This window comes from Anguilla rostrata, chromosome 7, assembly GCF_018555375.3.
Source record: "Anguilla rostrata isolate EN2019 chromosome 7, ASM1855537v3, whole genome shotgun sequence".
NCBI classification, from domain to species: Eukaryota; Metazoa; Chordata; class Actinopteri; order Anguilliformes; family Anguillidae; genus Anguilla; species Anguilla rostrata.
Window position 1 is genome coordinate 922,145 of NC_057939.1, and position 14,160 is coordinate 936,304.

General features: G+C 48.0%; 1 protein-coding gene across 4 annotated transcripts; it reads right to left on the bottom strand.

Annotated features, from left to right (window-relative positions):
* Positions 1 to 1,246: 1,246 nt before the first annotated feature.
* Positions 1,247 to 13,902, bottom strand: efs (embryonal Fyn-associated substrate). 4 transcript variants are annotated; one of them, XR_010331073.1, is made up of 9 exons: positions 13,719 to 13,902; positions 12,156 to 12,252; positions 9,632 to 10,966; positions 7,988 to 8,107; positions 6,815 to 7,753; positions 4,548 to 4,625; positions 4,093 to 4,350; positions 3,400 to 3,896; positions 1,247 to 3,341 (listed from the first exon to the last, which is right to left on the bottom strand). XR_010331073.1 is itself a non-coding variant. In XM_064342224.1 (8 exons), the coding sequence occupies exons 2-8, from the start codon at positions 12,165 to 12,167 to the stop codon at positions 3,714 to 3,716; spliced, it is 2,925 nt and encodes a 974-aa protein (XP_064198294.1). In that variant the 5' UTR covers positions 12,168 to 12,252; positions 13,719 to 13,902; the 3' UTR covers positions 1,247 to 3,713. The 4 variants fall into 4 exon arrangements, 3 of the variants coding, with proteins under 3 accessions (XP_064198294.1, XP_064198296.1, XP_064198295.1); XM_064342224.1 differs by having other exon boundaries at positions 1,247 to 3,896; XM_064342226.1 differs by lacking the exon at positions 13,719 to 13,902 and adding an exon at positions 13,394 to 13,577 and having other exon boundaries at positions 1,247 to 3,896.
* Between the last annotated feature and the right edge of the window lie 258 nt (positions 13,903 to 14,160).

Sequence of the window (14,160 nt, forward strand, 5' to 3'; positions counted from 1 at the left end):
CTTGGCGGTCCGCTCGCCTCCATCACTGTAATGAAGGCAGTATGTCAAACAAAATTATTAGCAACAATTTAAATAATACTTTGTACCCTGCGTTGTTTTACAGAAATTCGATCACACGATTATACTCAAAAAAGTATTTACGAGCTACGAACGACGTTTTAACATTCACTATAACTCCCAAAGCAAAATAAATCTATTTCAAAATTCTAAATGGTGCACATCCGTCCTGTGAATTGTTACCAAATTATTACGGCGATTTGAAATGGATACTATTGACTGTGTGTTCTGTGGCGATACAGAAACTAATGACCATTTTTTCATTGTATGAATTCATGACTGGCTTTACCGGAAGGTTTTTCAGCTCGGAAACTCTTCCCAAAATGGCATCATCTGTGCTCTTGTCATTGACAATAGTAATGACGACTACCTAGTGGATAACATACTAATCCTTGGAAAATTTTATATACACAGATCAAGGTACATGAAAGTGAAACCTTTGTTTGGTGTGCTCATAAATAATTTATCGCGTTTATGAAGAGTCTTAAATTCATGAAAAAGAATGTGAGGAAACGTTTTCATATAAGAATATGGTTTGTATGAAAAACCCTTTCATTTTTTTTATTATTTATTTTTCCTTCAGCATTTGTGTTTGCACCTGTTCCATTCATTTATTAAAGCCATTTTATTTGTATATATTTTGTAAATGCTTAAATTGCCAAATACATTATTTTTTTAGAAACAGCCTCCATCACTGGTTTATTACTATAACTCACACAGTGCAGAATTCAGGCACTGTAATGTATGCAGTGTGGAAGTTAATCTGTATAGTGTGTAGCCCTTGTACACAGTGCAGTGGGGTAAAGTGTAGCATTTGAATGTAAGGACACCCTTTTAAAATGCTTCCCAGAACCGTCTGGATGGGGTGAGATGGGGGTTTTTCTCTTTCCCCATCGTCCAAAAATGGGGGAGTTGACAAAATTTTCTAATACAAGAGCTAATAATAAACTAACAAAACCCCACTGTCATAATAACTTTCTTTAAAAACATTTTAAATACTTGAATCATATTCCTGGCCTATGTGCTGAAATGCCCTATTTTTAAAATCATACTTTATGAAGATTACCACTCACTTCCATTATTATTATTTTTTTTTTTATCATTTGCTTTGCTATTATTATGAATACTAAAAGACAAACCTTTACTAACATAAAATGTAAAACACAGGGGGAAAAAACAGGCTCACTAGTTTTAGATTAAAAAAGCAAAGTGTATTGTTTAACAAACAAATCCATCAAAACACATTAGAAAAGACTTCAACAGACATGGAGACTCATCCAACACTAAGGCTTAGAGCTCTCCAATCAAACAGTCACACAGTACCAAACCCACATTAAATACAGCGTAAAAAAACCAAACAGGAGAACAACCATCAAAAAATACATTCTGGTACAAAACAAGTTACAGCTTCAAACTGTAACATTCTTAAATTACTGTACTATTATTAAGAAATTTGCCATGTGAAAACTCCCTGGTTACATGTGCATATATAAAGAAGAACAAAGCAAATTAAAGCCATGCATTGAAGTACGATAATGACGCGAGTATTATTATTACCATTATTATTATTACCATAATTATTATGACTACTATTATTATTATTGTTATTATTATTATTATTATTATTATTATTATTAATAACGACAACAAAACAAAAATAATAATAATGATGACAGTAATAATAATAATAATATATTTTTTAATAAGGCTGCTGAGTTTTGGGGAGGGGTAATGAAGTACTGCCGTCAGGCACCCTGAAAACAGCAATCAGCTGCAATACTGCTATACAACACGGGCTGCTGTTCCACGGCCAGCCACCAGATGGCACTCTAAGGCAACACTACTTGGCACTGTGGCATTTAGACCAGCGTGGTTCAGCACTGTGGAGAGTGATAGGGGTAGGGGGACACTGCAGAACGCCCATAACACAACATGGGAAAGATATACACGGAGAAGGATGTTACTATAGAGACGACGACACAAAGAAGAGAATAAAAGTCCAGAGAAACTGTGATGAACGTAGTTAGTACAGAGAGAGGGAAGGTTTTAGGGTAGTTAGTACAGAGAGAGGGAAGGTTTTAGGGTAGTTAGTACAGAGAGGGAGGGTTTTAGGGTAGTTAGTACAGAGAGAGGGAAGGTTTTAGGGTAGTTAGTACAGAGAGAGGGAAGGTTTTATGGTAGTTAGTACAGAGAGAGGGAAGGTTTTAGGGTATTTAGTACAGAGAGGGAGGGTTTTAGGGTAGTTAGTACAGAGAGAGGGAAGGTTTTAGGGTAGTTAGTACAGAGAGAGGGAAGGTTTTATGGTAGTTAGTACAGAGAGAGGGAAGGTTTTAGGGTAGTTAGTACAGAGAGGGAGGGTTTTAGGGTAGTTAGTACAGAGAGGGAAGGTTTTATGGTAGTTAGTACAGAGAGAGGGAAGGTTTTAGGGTAGTTAGTACAGAGAGGGAGGGTTTTAGGGTAGTTAGTACAGAGAGGGAAGGTTTTAGGGTAGTTAGTACAGAGAGAGGGAGGGTTTTGGGGTAGTTAGTACAGAGAGAGGGAAGGTTTTAGGGTAGTTAGTACAGAGAGGGAGGGTTTTATGGTAGTTAGTACAGAGAGAGGCATTCCGCCCAGCCACTCCCACATCAACCACCGAACTCAAGTCATGCTGAGACCTGACAGCTGCAGGTCTGTGTGTGTGTGGGTGGGTGTGTGTGTGTGTTTGAGTGTGTGTGAGTGTGTGTGTGTGTGTGTGTGTGTGTGTGTGTGTGAGAGAGAGAGAAGGAAGGAGGAAGACGGGGACTTGGCAGACAGGTTTTAAATTAGTGGCACAACCGTGGGAAAGAAAATAAAAAGGCTCAAAGACTACCTGTATCTCATATTCTCTCCCGCTCTGTTCCTCCCTCCCTCCCTCCCTTCTCTCTCGCTCTCTCTCTCTCTCTCTCTCTAAGTCGAAACTCCATGGGCTTCCTTATTCCGAGGGGGAGGGGGCATATTTATATTATTTTTAAGGCAAATCCACAAGATATGTGACAGCAATAACACCAATTATAATAGTACACACAGCGTGTAAAGAGTGGTGTGCAGCAGCACATGACCGGGTGCTGGGAGACTCACAGCAGTCTGAGACTCTGAGACCCACAGCAGTCTGAGACTCTGAGACCCTGAGACTCACAGCAGTCTGAGACTCTGAGACCCACAGCAGTCTGAGACTCTGAGACCCTGAGACTCACAGCAGTCTGAGACTCGGAGACCCTGAGACTCACAGCAGTCTGAGACTCTGAGACTCTGAGACTCACAGCAGTCTGAGACTCTGAGACCCTGAGACTCACAGCAGTCTGAGACTCTGAGACTCACAGGAACATACAGAGGAATTCACATTAGGGAATAACACCAAAGTATGGGCCCTCCAACAACTTGCTAAGACAGCTGAAGTGTGCTAGGATCCCAGCAAAATGGCTACTGCCAACCAGTTAACACACACGTGCATACACACACACACAGACACACACACACACACACACACACACACCCATACACACACACACACATGCATACACACACACACACACACACACACACACACACAAACAATCTGACTGATTTAGACTGGTTTAAACAGTACCATCACAGTTCTCAACCTTTCAGCCACACGGTGAACAAAACAACAGAAGGCTTCAGGAGATCTCAGCCAGTCGCTGCAGCAGCCCGGAGAAGCCTGCTGCATGCTGGGAAAGCTCCGCCACACGGTCCACCATTTCCTGCGTGGCAGGGACTGATGGGTAATTCTGGGCTGCCCCCTTGGTTGCCACAACGACAGCTTTTAGAGCCTGACATAGCCGCCCTCCTGCGGTGGTGACCTGTTGAGACATTTGCATTTGCATTTGCATTTGGAAAGGCCTTGTTTAAATTTGCAAATATTTTCAGTGCTGCTGTCTTATTGGTGATCATTTTAAGCACACATGACATAATTTTATGCGTGCATTATGCAATGCTATGTGTAGGTTATATGTATGTTCATGTAATGTTATGAGTGGGCTACTCGCTTAGGCTGACCTTAGCCCTGAGGTCCGGGGAGGTCAGGAGCCGGGACAGGGTGTCCCCAATGAAGACCAGCTTATGGGCCGTCACAATCAAACTCTTTCCCCGGGAAACAAAGACTCTGGGCGGCTGGTTCCCCTGCACACTGGTGAAGAGGGCATCGATGGAGTCGGCCAGGCAGGACAGGTGAGACAGACTCTGGGACGAGTAGAAGGAGAGCAGCTCAGAGTCCTCCAGAGAGAGAGAGAGAGGGAGAGGAGGAGACGGACTGGCCTGGAGCAGAGAGAGAGAGAGACACATTCAACTAAAACTCAATTATTATTAATGAGTGTGGGTGTGGGGGTACCCGTGTGTGTGTGCGTGTGTGTGCAGGTGTATGTGTGCGTGTGTGTGTGTGCATGTGTATGTGTGCGTATTTGTGTGTGTGTGTCCGTGTGTGTGTGTATATAAGCGTGTGGATGGTGTATTACCCGCTGCTCAGCTGTAGGGGGGTCAGTTGGAGGGGAGTCGTTCTCTGTTGTAGTGGCCATGGAGGGGTCAGGTTTCCCCTGTACAGAAAATAAACAATCTCAGTGTTTCTGCTCACCCCCTGCAATCCTCACCCTGCCACCCCACCACCCACCCCCTGCATCATCCCATACCCCCCCACCCACCCCCTGCATCACCCCCCCAATCCTCCCACCCCCAGCATCAGCCCCACTACCCCGCCCGCACCACCCCACCCCCAGAATCAGCTCCACTACCCCGCCTGCACCACCCCACCCCCAGCATCAGCCCCACTACCCCGCCTGCACCACCCCACCCCCAGCGTGAATGTAAATGATGGTGCTATAAATCAGCAGCACAACAGTCTATAGCCGCGTTTCCACCGCAGGAACTATACCCCGGAACTAGGAACCTTTTGAGGAACTCAGTGCGTTTCCACCGCAGGAACTAGGGTCTAAATTTAGTTCTGGGGGCTTTGTTTTACCCCCCAAAACGTTCCTGCTCGGGGGGTAGTACTTTCCGAAAGTACAGGAACCTTTTGGGTGGAGCTTGCAGCGCTGAACATTTCTGATTGGTCGAGTACTCGTAGCATTTGTGTTGTATTTATTTTCCGCCATTACCCGCCATGTTTGAAAATATGCAGCGGCAAACCAATTTATTTTCATAATAACTTCAAATCAAACTTGTATGTTATGCGGCGCAGTAGCCTACTTTTGGTTATAACCTGTCTACGTCTTGGAATTATAACGTGTGCTCTTCTGTTCTTTTCTTGCTTTAGTATTCGTTTTATAAAATGCTAAGCATTCGTGCTGGGACAGCATATTACGTAGGCTACCAAAACATTCAAACGGATTAATTCGGTTGCTGAATATTTTCTTCCGGATTTTCTTTGTTAGCCCGTTGTAATTGACTCAAAACGTTTGATACAGTTATGTGAGGTAGCTATGCGGTAGTTCTGCATAATTAACATTGGTGATACAGTACAAGCAAACTGGAAATCACCTTCCGCACTTTTTATCCGGGTAAAATAACAGGTTAATTCTAGTAATCTTCGCTTTAGCTTTTTCAGACTGCCGTAATTTTACTCAATTTTACTGCCATTTTTCAATTCCACGAAAAGACCAGGAAGACTATGTACTCATTTATGGTGCATGGTTCGCATCTGGAGGGCACACTTCGCTGCTCGGCTAGCAGTAACTTCGAAGGAAAGCAAACGGTGGCTGTACCACTACTAATTTACATTTTCACGCAAGTCCGAGTTTTCGTTCTATTCTTGTCATTTTGCGATTAGCCTATATGGAATTGACGACGAGAAAGTAATAAAACAGCAAATTGTTTACAACGTGTGCATGTTTTCTGCTGTTAATGAATGTGTTTGAGAGGATATATGAAAATCAATAAATACAAAAGTAGTCATTGTTGGTAGCCCGTTGTAGTGGAATAAACCCCTCCGGGCTGTCCCGGTTATTAGAAAATAATGTAGGCTACTTCGGTGGTAGTATGGGGTTACAGAAGAAATCATATGACAGATGGACCGACGACAACGTCAGTGGGCTAATTTGCCTAATCTTCGCGGTACTTTAGACCCCGGTGGAAACGCAGACAACCATTGGCTGAAGGAACCTTTTAGTTCCTGGTAAAGTAGTTCCTGGGACTGAAAGTTCCGGGTAATTTTGGTGGAAACGCGGCTCAAATAACTCCCTCCCTGACCTGCACTGCCACCTGTGTTATACGCTTTTATGCAGTGTCAGGTAAGCAGTGTGGAGCCATCACTGAAGTAGTACTGATCACATGACCTCAGCTGCTGACCTTCCACTGACTCCCTGCTCCTGTCAATCACTACTGGAAACATGCACTAGTACACAGGTCAAAGGTCACACGACAGAGAGGAAGATTTGAAGATTTCTAGACACATAAGAACAAAACTAAACACTGGCAGGTAGAGACAGGTAAAGAGAGAGAAAGAAACAGACAGACAAACACTGAGAGACAGACAGTCTGATAGATGCAGAGACAGTCAGACAGACAGACAGTCTGACAGACACAGAGACAGTCAGACAGACAGACAGACACTGGGGGACAGACAGAAAGACACTGAGAGACAGACAGTCTGACAGTCTCACAGACACAGAAACAGTTAGACAGACAGATAGTCAGACAGACAGAGACAGTTAGACAGACAGACAGTCTGACAGACACAGAGACAGTTAGACAGACAGACAGACAGACCAGCTGTGTGACAGAAACACACCTGCAGCTTGACGTATCCCACACTGTCTCCTCCATTGAAAGGGGGTGGAGCTGTGGTCAGACCAATCCCTGCGTACTCGTTTCCCAGCTCCTCCTCATCCCCCTGTCCACTGGTGGGGACGAAAGTGGGCGGGGGCAGGGGGAAAGAGGGAGGGGGCGGGGGCGGGAGGGGCCTCTCCTGGATCCAGCTGCCCTTGCGGCCCCCCATGCCCACATTTAGCGGCTTCACCTCGGCAACAGGCAGCGCTGGCAGCGGCCGGCGAGACAGGGAATCCTGGGAAGGGAGGCGGGGCCTGCTGGGGGTGGCCTGAATCTGCAGCAGCGAGGCAGAGTCCTCCAGGGCCCGACGCACCAATGAGAGCAGGGCCTCAGAGAGAGGGGCGGGGCCACAAGCAGCGAGAGCAGGCAGCAGGTCAGAGAGGCGGGACCAGGCCTGCAGAAGGGGCGGGGCCGGGGCGTCGCCCTCCTGACCCGCCTTCCAAACTGACAGGATCTCGGTCAATGAGGCGGCCAGCTCCCGTGGTGGGGGCGCGGTGAGCGAGATGGAGCTGAGAGCTGATTGGATAAGGCCGGAGAGGGAGCATCTCCATTGGACGTCCCCAGAGCTGGTGCTGGAGACAGAGGAACGGCGGGCAGAGGCCGGGGGTGCTGGCATGTCATAAATACCGCCGTCTGGCTCCGCCCCCTCCTGGGGCTCCTGCGGTAGGACCTGCACATCACAGGAGCCGGGGGGGCCCCGGGGGGTGGGACCTGGGACAGAGTACAGCTCGCCAGGCTCCTCCCCCAACCCAGGGCTAGCTGAGAGATCGCCCGGAAGGGAGGGCACACTGTACACATCCTCCTCCACCTCCGCTCCTACAGCAAGGCAGGCTGGGATACTGTAGGTCTGCTGCTGGAGGTCTGATGTCATGGTGAGAGGAAGGGTGGGGACATCATAGACCTGGAGAGAGAGGGGGAGAGAGTGTGAACTTGAGAATGAGACAATGAGAGAGAGGGGACAGAGAGAGAGAGAGAGAGAGGGTGAGAGTGAGAGAGAACTTGAGAGTGAGACAGTGAGAGAGGGAGAGGGAGAGAGGGAGAGTGACAGAGTGACAGAGTGACAGAGATAGAGTGAGGAGCAGAAGTATAGCTATGATGAAATTAGGGGTACAGAGGGTGCACAGTGGGACCTCACCTCCAAACCCTGGTCAGTGTTTGCAGGGTGGGCACGAGGAGTGTTATAGATGCTGTCATCCACACAGATGGTTGGCGATGCTGTGTGCTGCCACCTACTGGTGGGAGGTGTATCATAAACCTACAAAACCGACCACCCATGCATACATACACATACACACACACACACACACACACACACACACACACACAAATCCAATGTTGGTGAGATTCAGTCAGCAGGCAGGAGTCAGTAACACATCCTCTAAAACAGGAAGTACAGGTGTTTGCTCATTCTGAATGAGTCTCCTGTCACACTGAGAGATTGTATTGTCACCACCACTATGTGATGAACTATCACTTTTACCTCTTCCACACCGAAGCAGTAATCTGGGTAAAACCCGCGCTATCCGACCCAGTCCACAACCCCGGTCACAGCCAGAGATACACACGGGTTCGATCCGGCTCGGTTTCGGGGTATGAAAGGGGGAGACAGCACAGCTGACCAGCCCTCCATCTTGTCACGCGTTTTAACTGGTACAAATTTCCTGAATCGATGCCCCAATGCGGTGCTCCAAGTCTTGCAACTGCCCTCATGCAGAAACTCTTTCTGAAACTTTTAAGTAAATGAGGGAAACCATTTTCACGTAAATGTATATTAGAACCAAACAACTCAGGACCTTGTGAGGAGGTTTGTTTCAAAGTCTGTGTTCTGGTTGGAGGGGAGAGTTTTAGAGTCTGTGTTCTGGTTGGAGGGGAGAGTTTTAGAGTCTGTGTTCTGGTTGGAGGGGAGAGTTTTAGAGTCTGTCAGTGGGTTTACACGATGTTTGAAAAAGTCGCTTTATTGTATTAGTCTGGCTAAAACTGTTCTTTCAAAAGTCATGTAAACATCGTAGTTCGACTGAAATCGTACGATGTCAAATTTTTCAAAGTTGGACTAACATACCTAGATAATGTGGGTCGGGGTCGATTTACTACGGCATGTATACGCTTCAGTCGGACTACAATTGGCCTAGGCGTTCTGAGCATGTTCCGCAATTTACATAGCAACTTTACACTTAGGGTGGCTTTCGGAATAGCATTTTTTAGGTCAGCGTAACTGAACATTTTCTTATCATCGCATTCACTTATGCTTTCACTCTGTGGTAGCAGTAAAAGACGCTGCACCTAACGAAACGTTGTCAACAATTTCTCGTAATTTCTTGGAAAATACTATTTGGACTTCTGGGCATAGCTAAGCCATATGTTTGCTGATAGACCCATCTGACATCGTTTTCTGGAGCAAAACAGAAGCGGATAGAACGGTCATTGATTTACTGTCAGAGCTAGCCTACTTTAAGTCCAGAACATGTTGACATTCTTAAATTAGAACACACGTCTAACAGACATTTGAGTCCAATATTTGAGTTGGACTTTGAGCTAGACACCATTGTTTCTTATACTCTAAACATGTTGCACTTTGTTTAATATGCAGACCTAGAATACAGACTCTAAAACTCTCCCCTCCTAGAGTTTGTGTTCTGATTGGAGGGGAGAGTTCTAGAGTCTGTATTCTGGTTGGATCCACTGGATCCACACAGGAAATCAGCAAATCCACTGCACACAAAGCTCTTAATCCACACATTACTACATGTAGCTGCTCTTTCAGTAATATTCCGTCCCTCACCTGGTTGTTGATGTTCTCATCATCTGGCTCTTCATACTCTCCCTCCTCCTCCACTTTCTTCTTTGTTTTCTTCTTCTTCTCCTCCTCCACCCTTCTATCCTTCTGCCTCTCCTCCTTACTGACTTCACTCCCCTGTGGTCCCTCCCCCTCTCTGGCCCCACCCCTGGGCCCTGCAGGTGAGGGTGTGGATGTGGGCGTGTCCTTTTTGGTGACCCCCCTGACTGGGGGTGCAGGGGGTGGAGGCTTGCGTGCAAAGTTTGGGGAGCCCTGCACCCTGCCAAGCCCTGTCCTGGGCAGGAGGGGGGACCCCCTCACGGAGGCCTGGGCAAGCTTGGCCCGAGCGTTGGGGGGCACAGCGGGGACCCCTTTGGGCTGTGACCCGGAGGAGGGGGTGTGTCTGAGCGAGGGCGAGGCAGGCTCGGCTGGGGGTTTATGATCGCTCTGAGGTGTTCTGGGCACCCCCCCTCGTTGAGAGGGGGTCTGGTAGAGCCCTGCGCCCTCCTTCCTGTGGGGCACCCCGTTCGTCAAGGGCAGCTGGGTGTGGTTCTTCCGGGTTGTGGGGCAGGAAAGTTCAGAGGCGGGGCAGCCAGTGGCAGGGGTGTGGGAGGGGCCTACAGCAGCCACGCCCCCTGTGGGGGTTTGATAGACATCCTCACTGGGCATCGCAGAGACGCGGGGCACCAGGTAGCAGCCCTCGGGATGCCCCGCCCCCAGGGCCTCGCGGGGCCCCAAGTGAGTGCCAGTGTCTCCAGGTACAGGGCGGGGCAGCCCACTGGGGGCCAGGTACACCGCCTCAGAGCCCGGCCCCGCCCGGGGCACAGGGGGGTTCGGGGTCTGGTACACAGTCTGGGGTTTGGGGACCCCCGCATCAGACCCTCGGCCCTTCAGAGAGGGCGAGCGGGCCCGCCCCGTCACACCCACGTCCCAGTCCGGGCGGGGTCGGGACGCCGAGCTGGACCGGGCCCGGGGAAGCCCGTCTCCGCGCCCTGCCCCACCCAAACTGGGAGGGGAGAGGTACACAGATTCCTCAGCGGAGGGGCGGGGGGAGAGGTACACAGAGGGGGCGGAGTCTGCATTGGGGGCGGGGCAGGAGGAAGGTGAGAGGTAGACCGAGGAAGTGGGCTCTGCGCTGGGGGCGGGGCTGGGCGTGGTGGCGGTGTTGAGGAGGCGGAGCCTGTTTGCGGGGGCGATGCCCTGGCGGCCGTGCAGGGAACACACCCACCAGCCGGGACCCCCACCCTCCTGCTCCAGCACCATCAGGATGTCCCCCTTCCGAAAGGCCAGCTCCTCCGGGCTCTCTGCCACATTATCAAACAGGGCCTTGGCCAACACCGTCTGAGAGAGAGAGAGCCAGGGATTCGGTCACAACTAGTCACAACCAGTGAAATCCAGTCACATCCGATCACATCCAATCTCATCCAGTCACATCCGATCACATCCGATCACATCCAAACATATCGACTAAAATCCGAATACATCCAAACACATCATATCACAACCAATCACAGCCGATCACACCTGATCACATTACAAAACACCAGTTCTAAAACAGAGTCATCTGCAGAAGGGACTGCACTAGTCAAAAGTCTAAACGTGTATCAAACTATTAATTGACCCGGTTCTTCCTGATACTGTATGGTATGTGTATATTCTACTTGTAACTGTGCTCAGTCAAATCTGACCATTGTAATGTCATTCCAGTAATCTGAATACAGTTCACATAGAAACAAGAAGGATGGACCAGGGTGAAACAGAGAGAGAAAGAGACATTGAGAAAGAGAGGGTGAGCATGCCACAGAGGGAGGGAGAAAAAAGCACAACAGTGAACTACTGAATAGAGGCAAGAGACATTATTCAATCATTCATTTACACAGAACAGTGGCTGACTGCACAGTGTGGGACATTATCGCTGATCCTGATGAACAGAGCCTGGGGAAGCCACTGATTAAAAGAGAGACAGAGAGGGGTGGGGGGGTGGGGGGGGGTGCAGAGGGGGAGGCCACATCTGTGCCTAGTTTAAGGACCCATTGTCATCCCTCATCCCTCCCTCCTGTTCTATGACTCTATCTCCCTCTCTCTTTCTCCCCCCTGGGGAAGGAACCACATTGCAACAAGCTGAGCCCCCTGCCCCACCCCCACATTAACAGTGATAGGGAGAGGGGGAAGGAGGGAGGGAGAGAGGGAGAAGGAGGGAGAGAGAGAAGGGGAAATGAGGGACTGCCTGTTTGGTGTTATTTCATCAGGGGAGAAGGGGGCTTTAATGTTCCCCATATGAATCTCCAGGCATGTACCCAGATCCACAGTCTTGCAGGAGGACAAGCTTCTGACACCAAAACAATAAAGTTCTAAGTTGAAATCGCAGCCAGCTGTAAAGACGTCATGGGCATGACCGTCACTGTCGTCACGGAGAAATCCGCCAGCTGCAACGCGGGGCCGCGGTGGAGCAGCTGTTGAGGTAAACAAGCGCTGGAAAGCTGAGCTCTGCGGGCAGCGCGAGGCGTGGGGCGCACATTTCCACACTCACCGACAGGGACATGGCGAACGATCCTCTTCCTCCGTTTTAAGCTTGCTGGGTCTTCTCCGGACGCCGGCCCGACTCATCCGAACACGGCGCAATCCATCTGAATGTGAATGGAAGGCAGATGCGAATCAGCGGGGGGCAGGGAGGTATTTTTGGCGGCGGGGGTAGGGGGGAGAGTACCGATCAAGCTTCACCAGGTCAAAGGTCACACACTGTAACTCGGGTTGAACACGCACCAGTACCCATCACAGTGTAAAGTCGTTACGTCACGGCCCAATAGGCTAAGTGTCAAAAAGCAATTATTGCACTCACACTGAAGGGTTGTACTCTATAACTATAAGACATATTAAATATGTATAGTTACCATAGCTTATAACCATACAAGCGGAAATATCGGCCTACACTAAACTATTATTTTTCAAAGTAGCCAACAAAGCATTATTACGATCGACTTTCCAACCAGTGCGGATATTTTGGTCCAGTCTGAACACGAGTTAGACGGTTAGACCGGTTTTGTGAGTTAATCTGACAAAACGTCTTAATAATAAGCACCACAGACACGCCTCAGAACTCTGTTGCAAATGTAAATTAGCGGCTGTTTATTTGGAATCACAAATTAAGTCAGATAGCGATTAATCCACACGCGGTCCGTCGCATCAGCGTATCTGGCTGACGCATGCGACTGAAGCTTGTACTGAGCCATAAGAAAGTTGATGATTCTGCTCAATTTAACAGTCAAAAAAATGAGAGTAGCCAACGTTTGCAGGACACCTAACGTAGGCTACATTCTAGGAACACAGACCGTAAGAAAGTGAGCTATTTTGAATCCGAGTTCGTCGATTCCATGATATGGAATTCCAGCGTTTACGTGTAGCCTATATTCAAAACATTCGATTTGTTATTCACGCTGTCCCACTGGTATCGCATGTAGGCTAAATAAAAGTCTACAGAGAACTAGTCGAATATACCCAGCGCACAAGCAACATCTGATTCCAATCCACAGAATCTCCTGAAACTATTTGTGTTCCCCTAGCGAGCGACCTGAACATGAATAAAACACACTCTGCGTCCCCCGGAGCTGACAACTAAAACGAAGGACTTTACGCAATTATGTGGATTATATAGATAACACATTTCACAAAGAAACGATGTCAATCGAAATCACTCTGAAGCTGATCGACACCTGGATGTGAAATGTCTGAGACTTCCCATTCTCTCTCGCAAACCGGACATCTACTGACCAAAATCCCAAATTCAGCCACGTTTTCGCGTTTCAACCCAAAACCCACAGGCTCCGGCTTAACCGTTGAAATACATGGGTGGACCGATCCGGTAGGCTCTCCGGCACGAGACATACATACAAGATACAGAGGAAATCAGCTTTTAGGCTTTAAACTTATTTGTCTCTCCCAATAAGTGTTCTTTATAATGACATAATATCGATAGCGTTCCCGTTTAGGCTACGTCAATAAATCTAATGAACACTGCCGTCAAAACAAAAAGAGGGATTTAAACGAACTATATGTCCAATAATCCCTTGCGAATAAAAAATATTTTCGAACCTACCGTTTCATTAAAACGCGTTAATTTATAATCCGTGAAAGATGCCCGTTCCAAATTCTGATCGAGGTCCCAGTGAAAAAGCCCATGGCTGGACTCTCCCCTCTCTCTTTCTTTCTCTGTTTTTTTTTTTGTTCGTCTAGCTTCGCCCTGCCCGTCTTTGCGCTGGATGCTGGTGTAGAATTACAGTACAGCGAACGCGCATATGTTACTCGAGAGAGAACCGGTCTACCGTAAAGCTTCTATCAATGCAGCAGATTTATGGAAAACCCGTAAGCGAATACGTCTCACTGAGATAAATAGCTGCGCTTTTGCTAAAATTGTACATTAATTGAACTGTATAGCTAATGATTTAGTAAGTACATTTCCGCAGACTTTGTCTGGAATGTATGTTTTAATCTGGAACACACACCTTTAAATAGAGAGAGAAGGAAACAGTCTTAAGGTT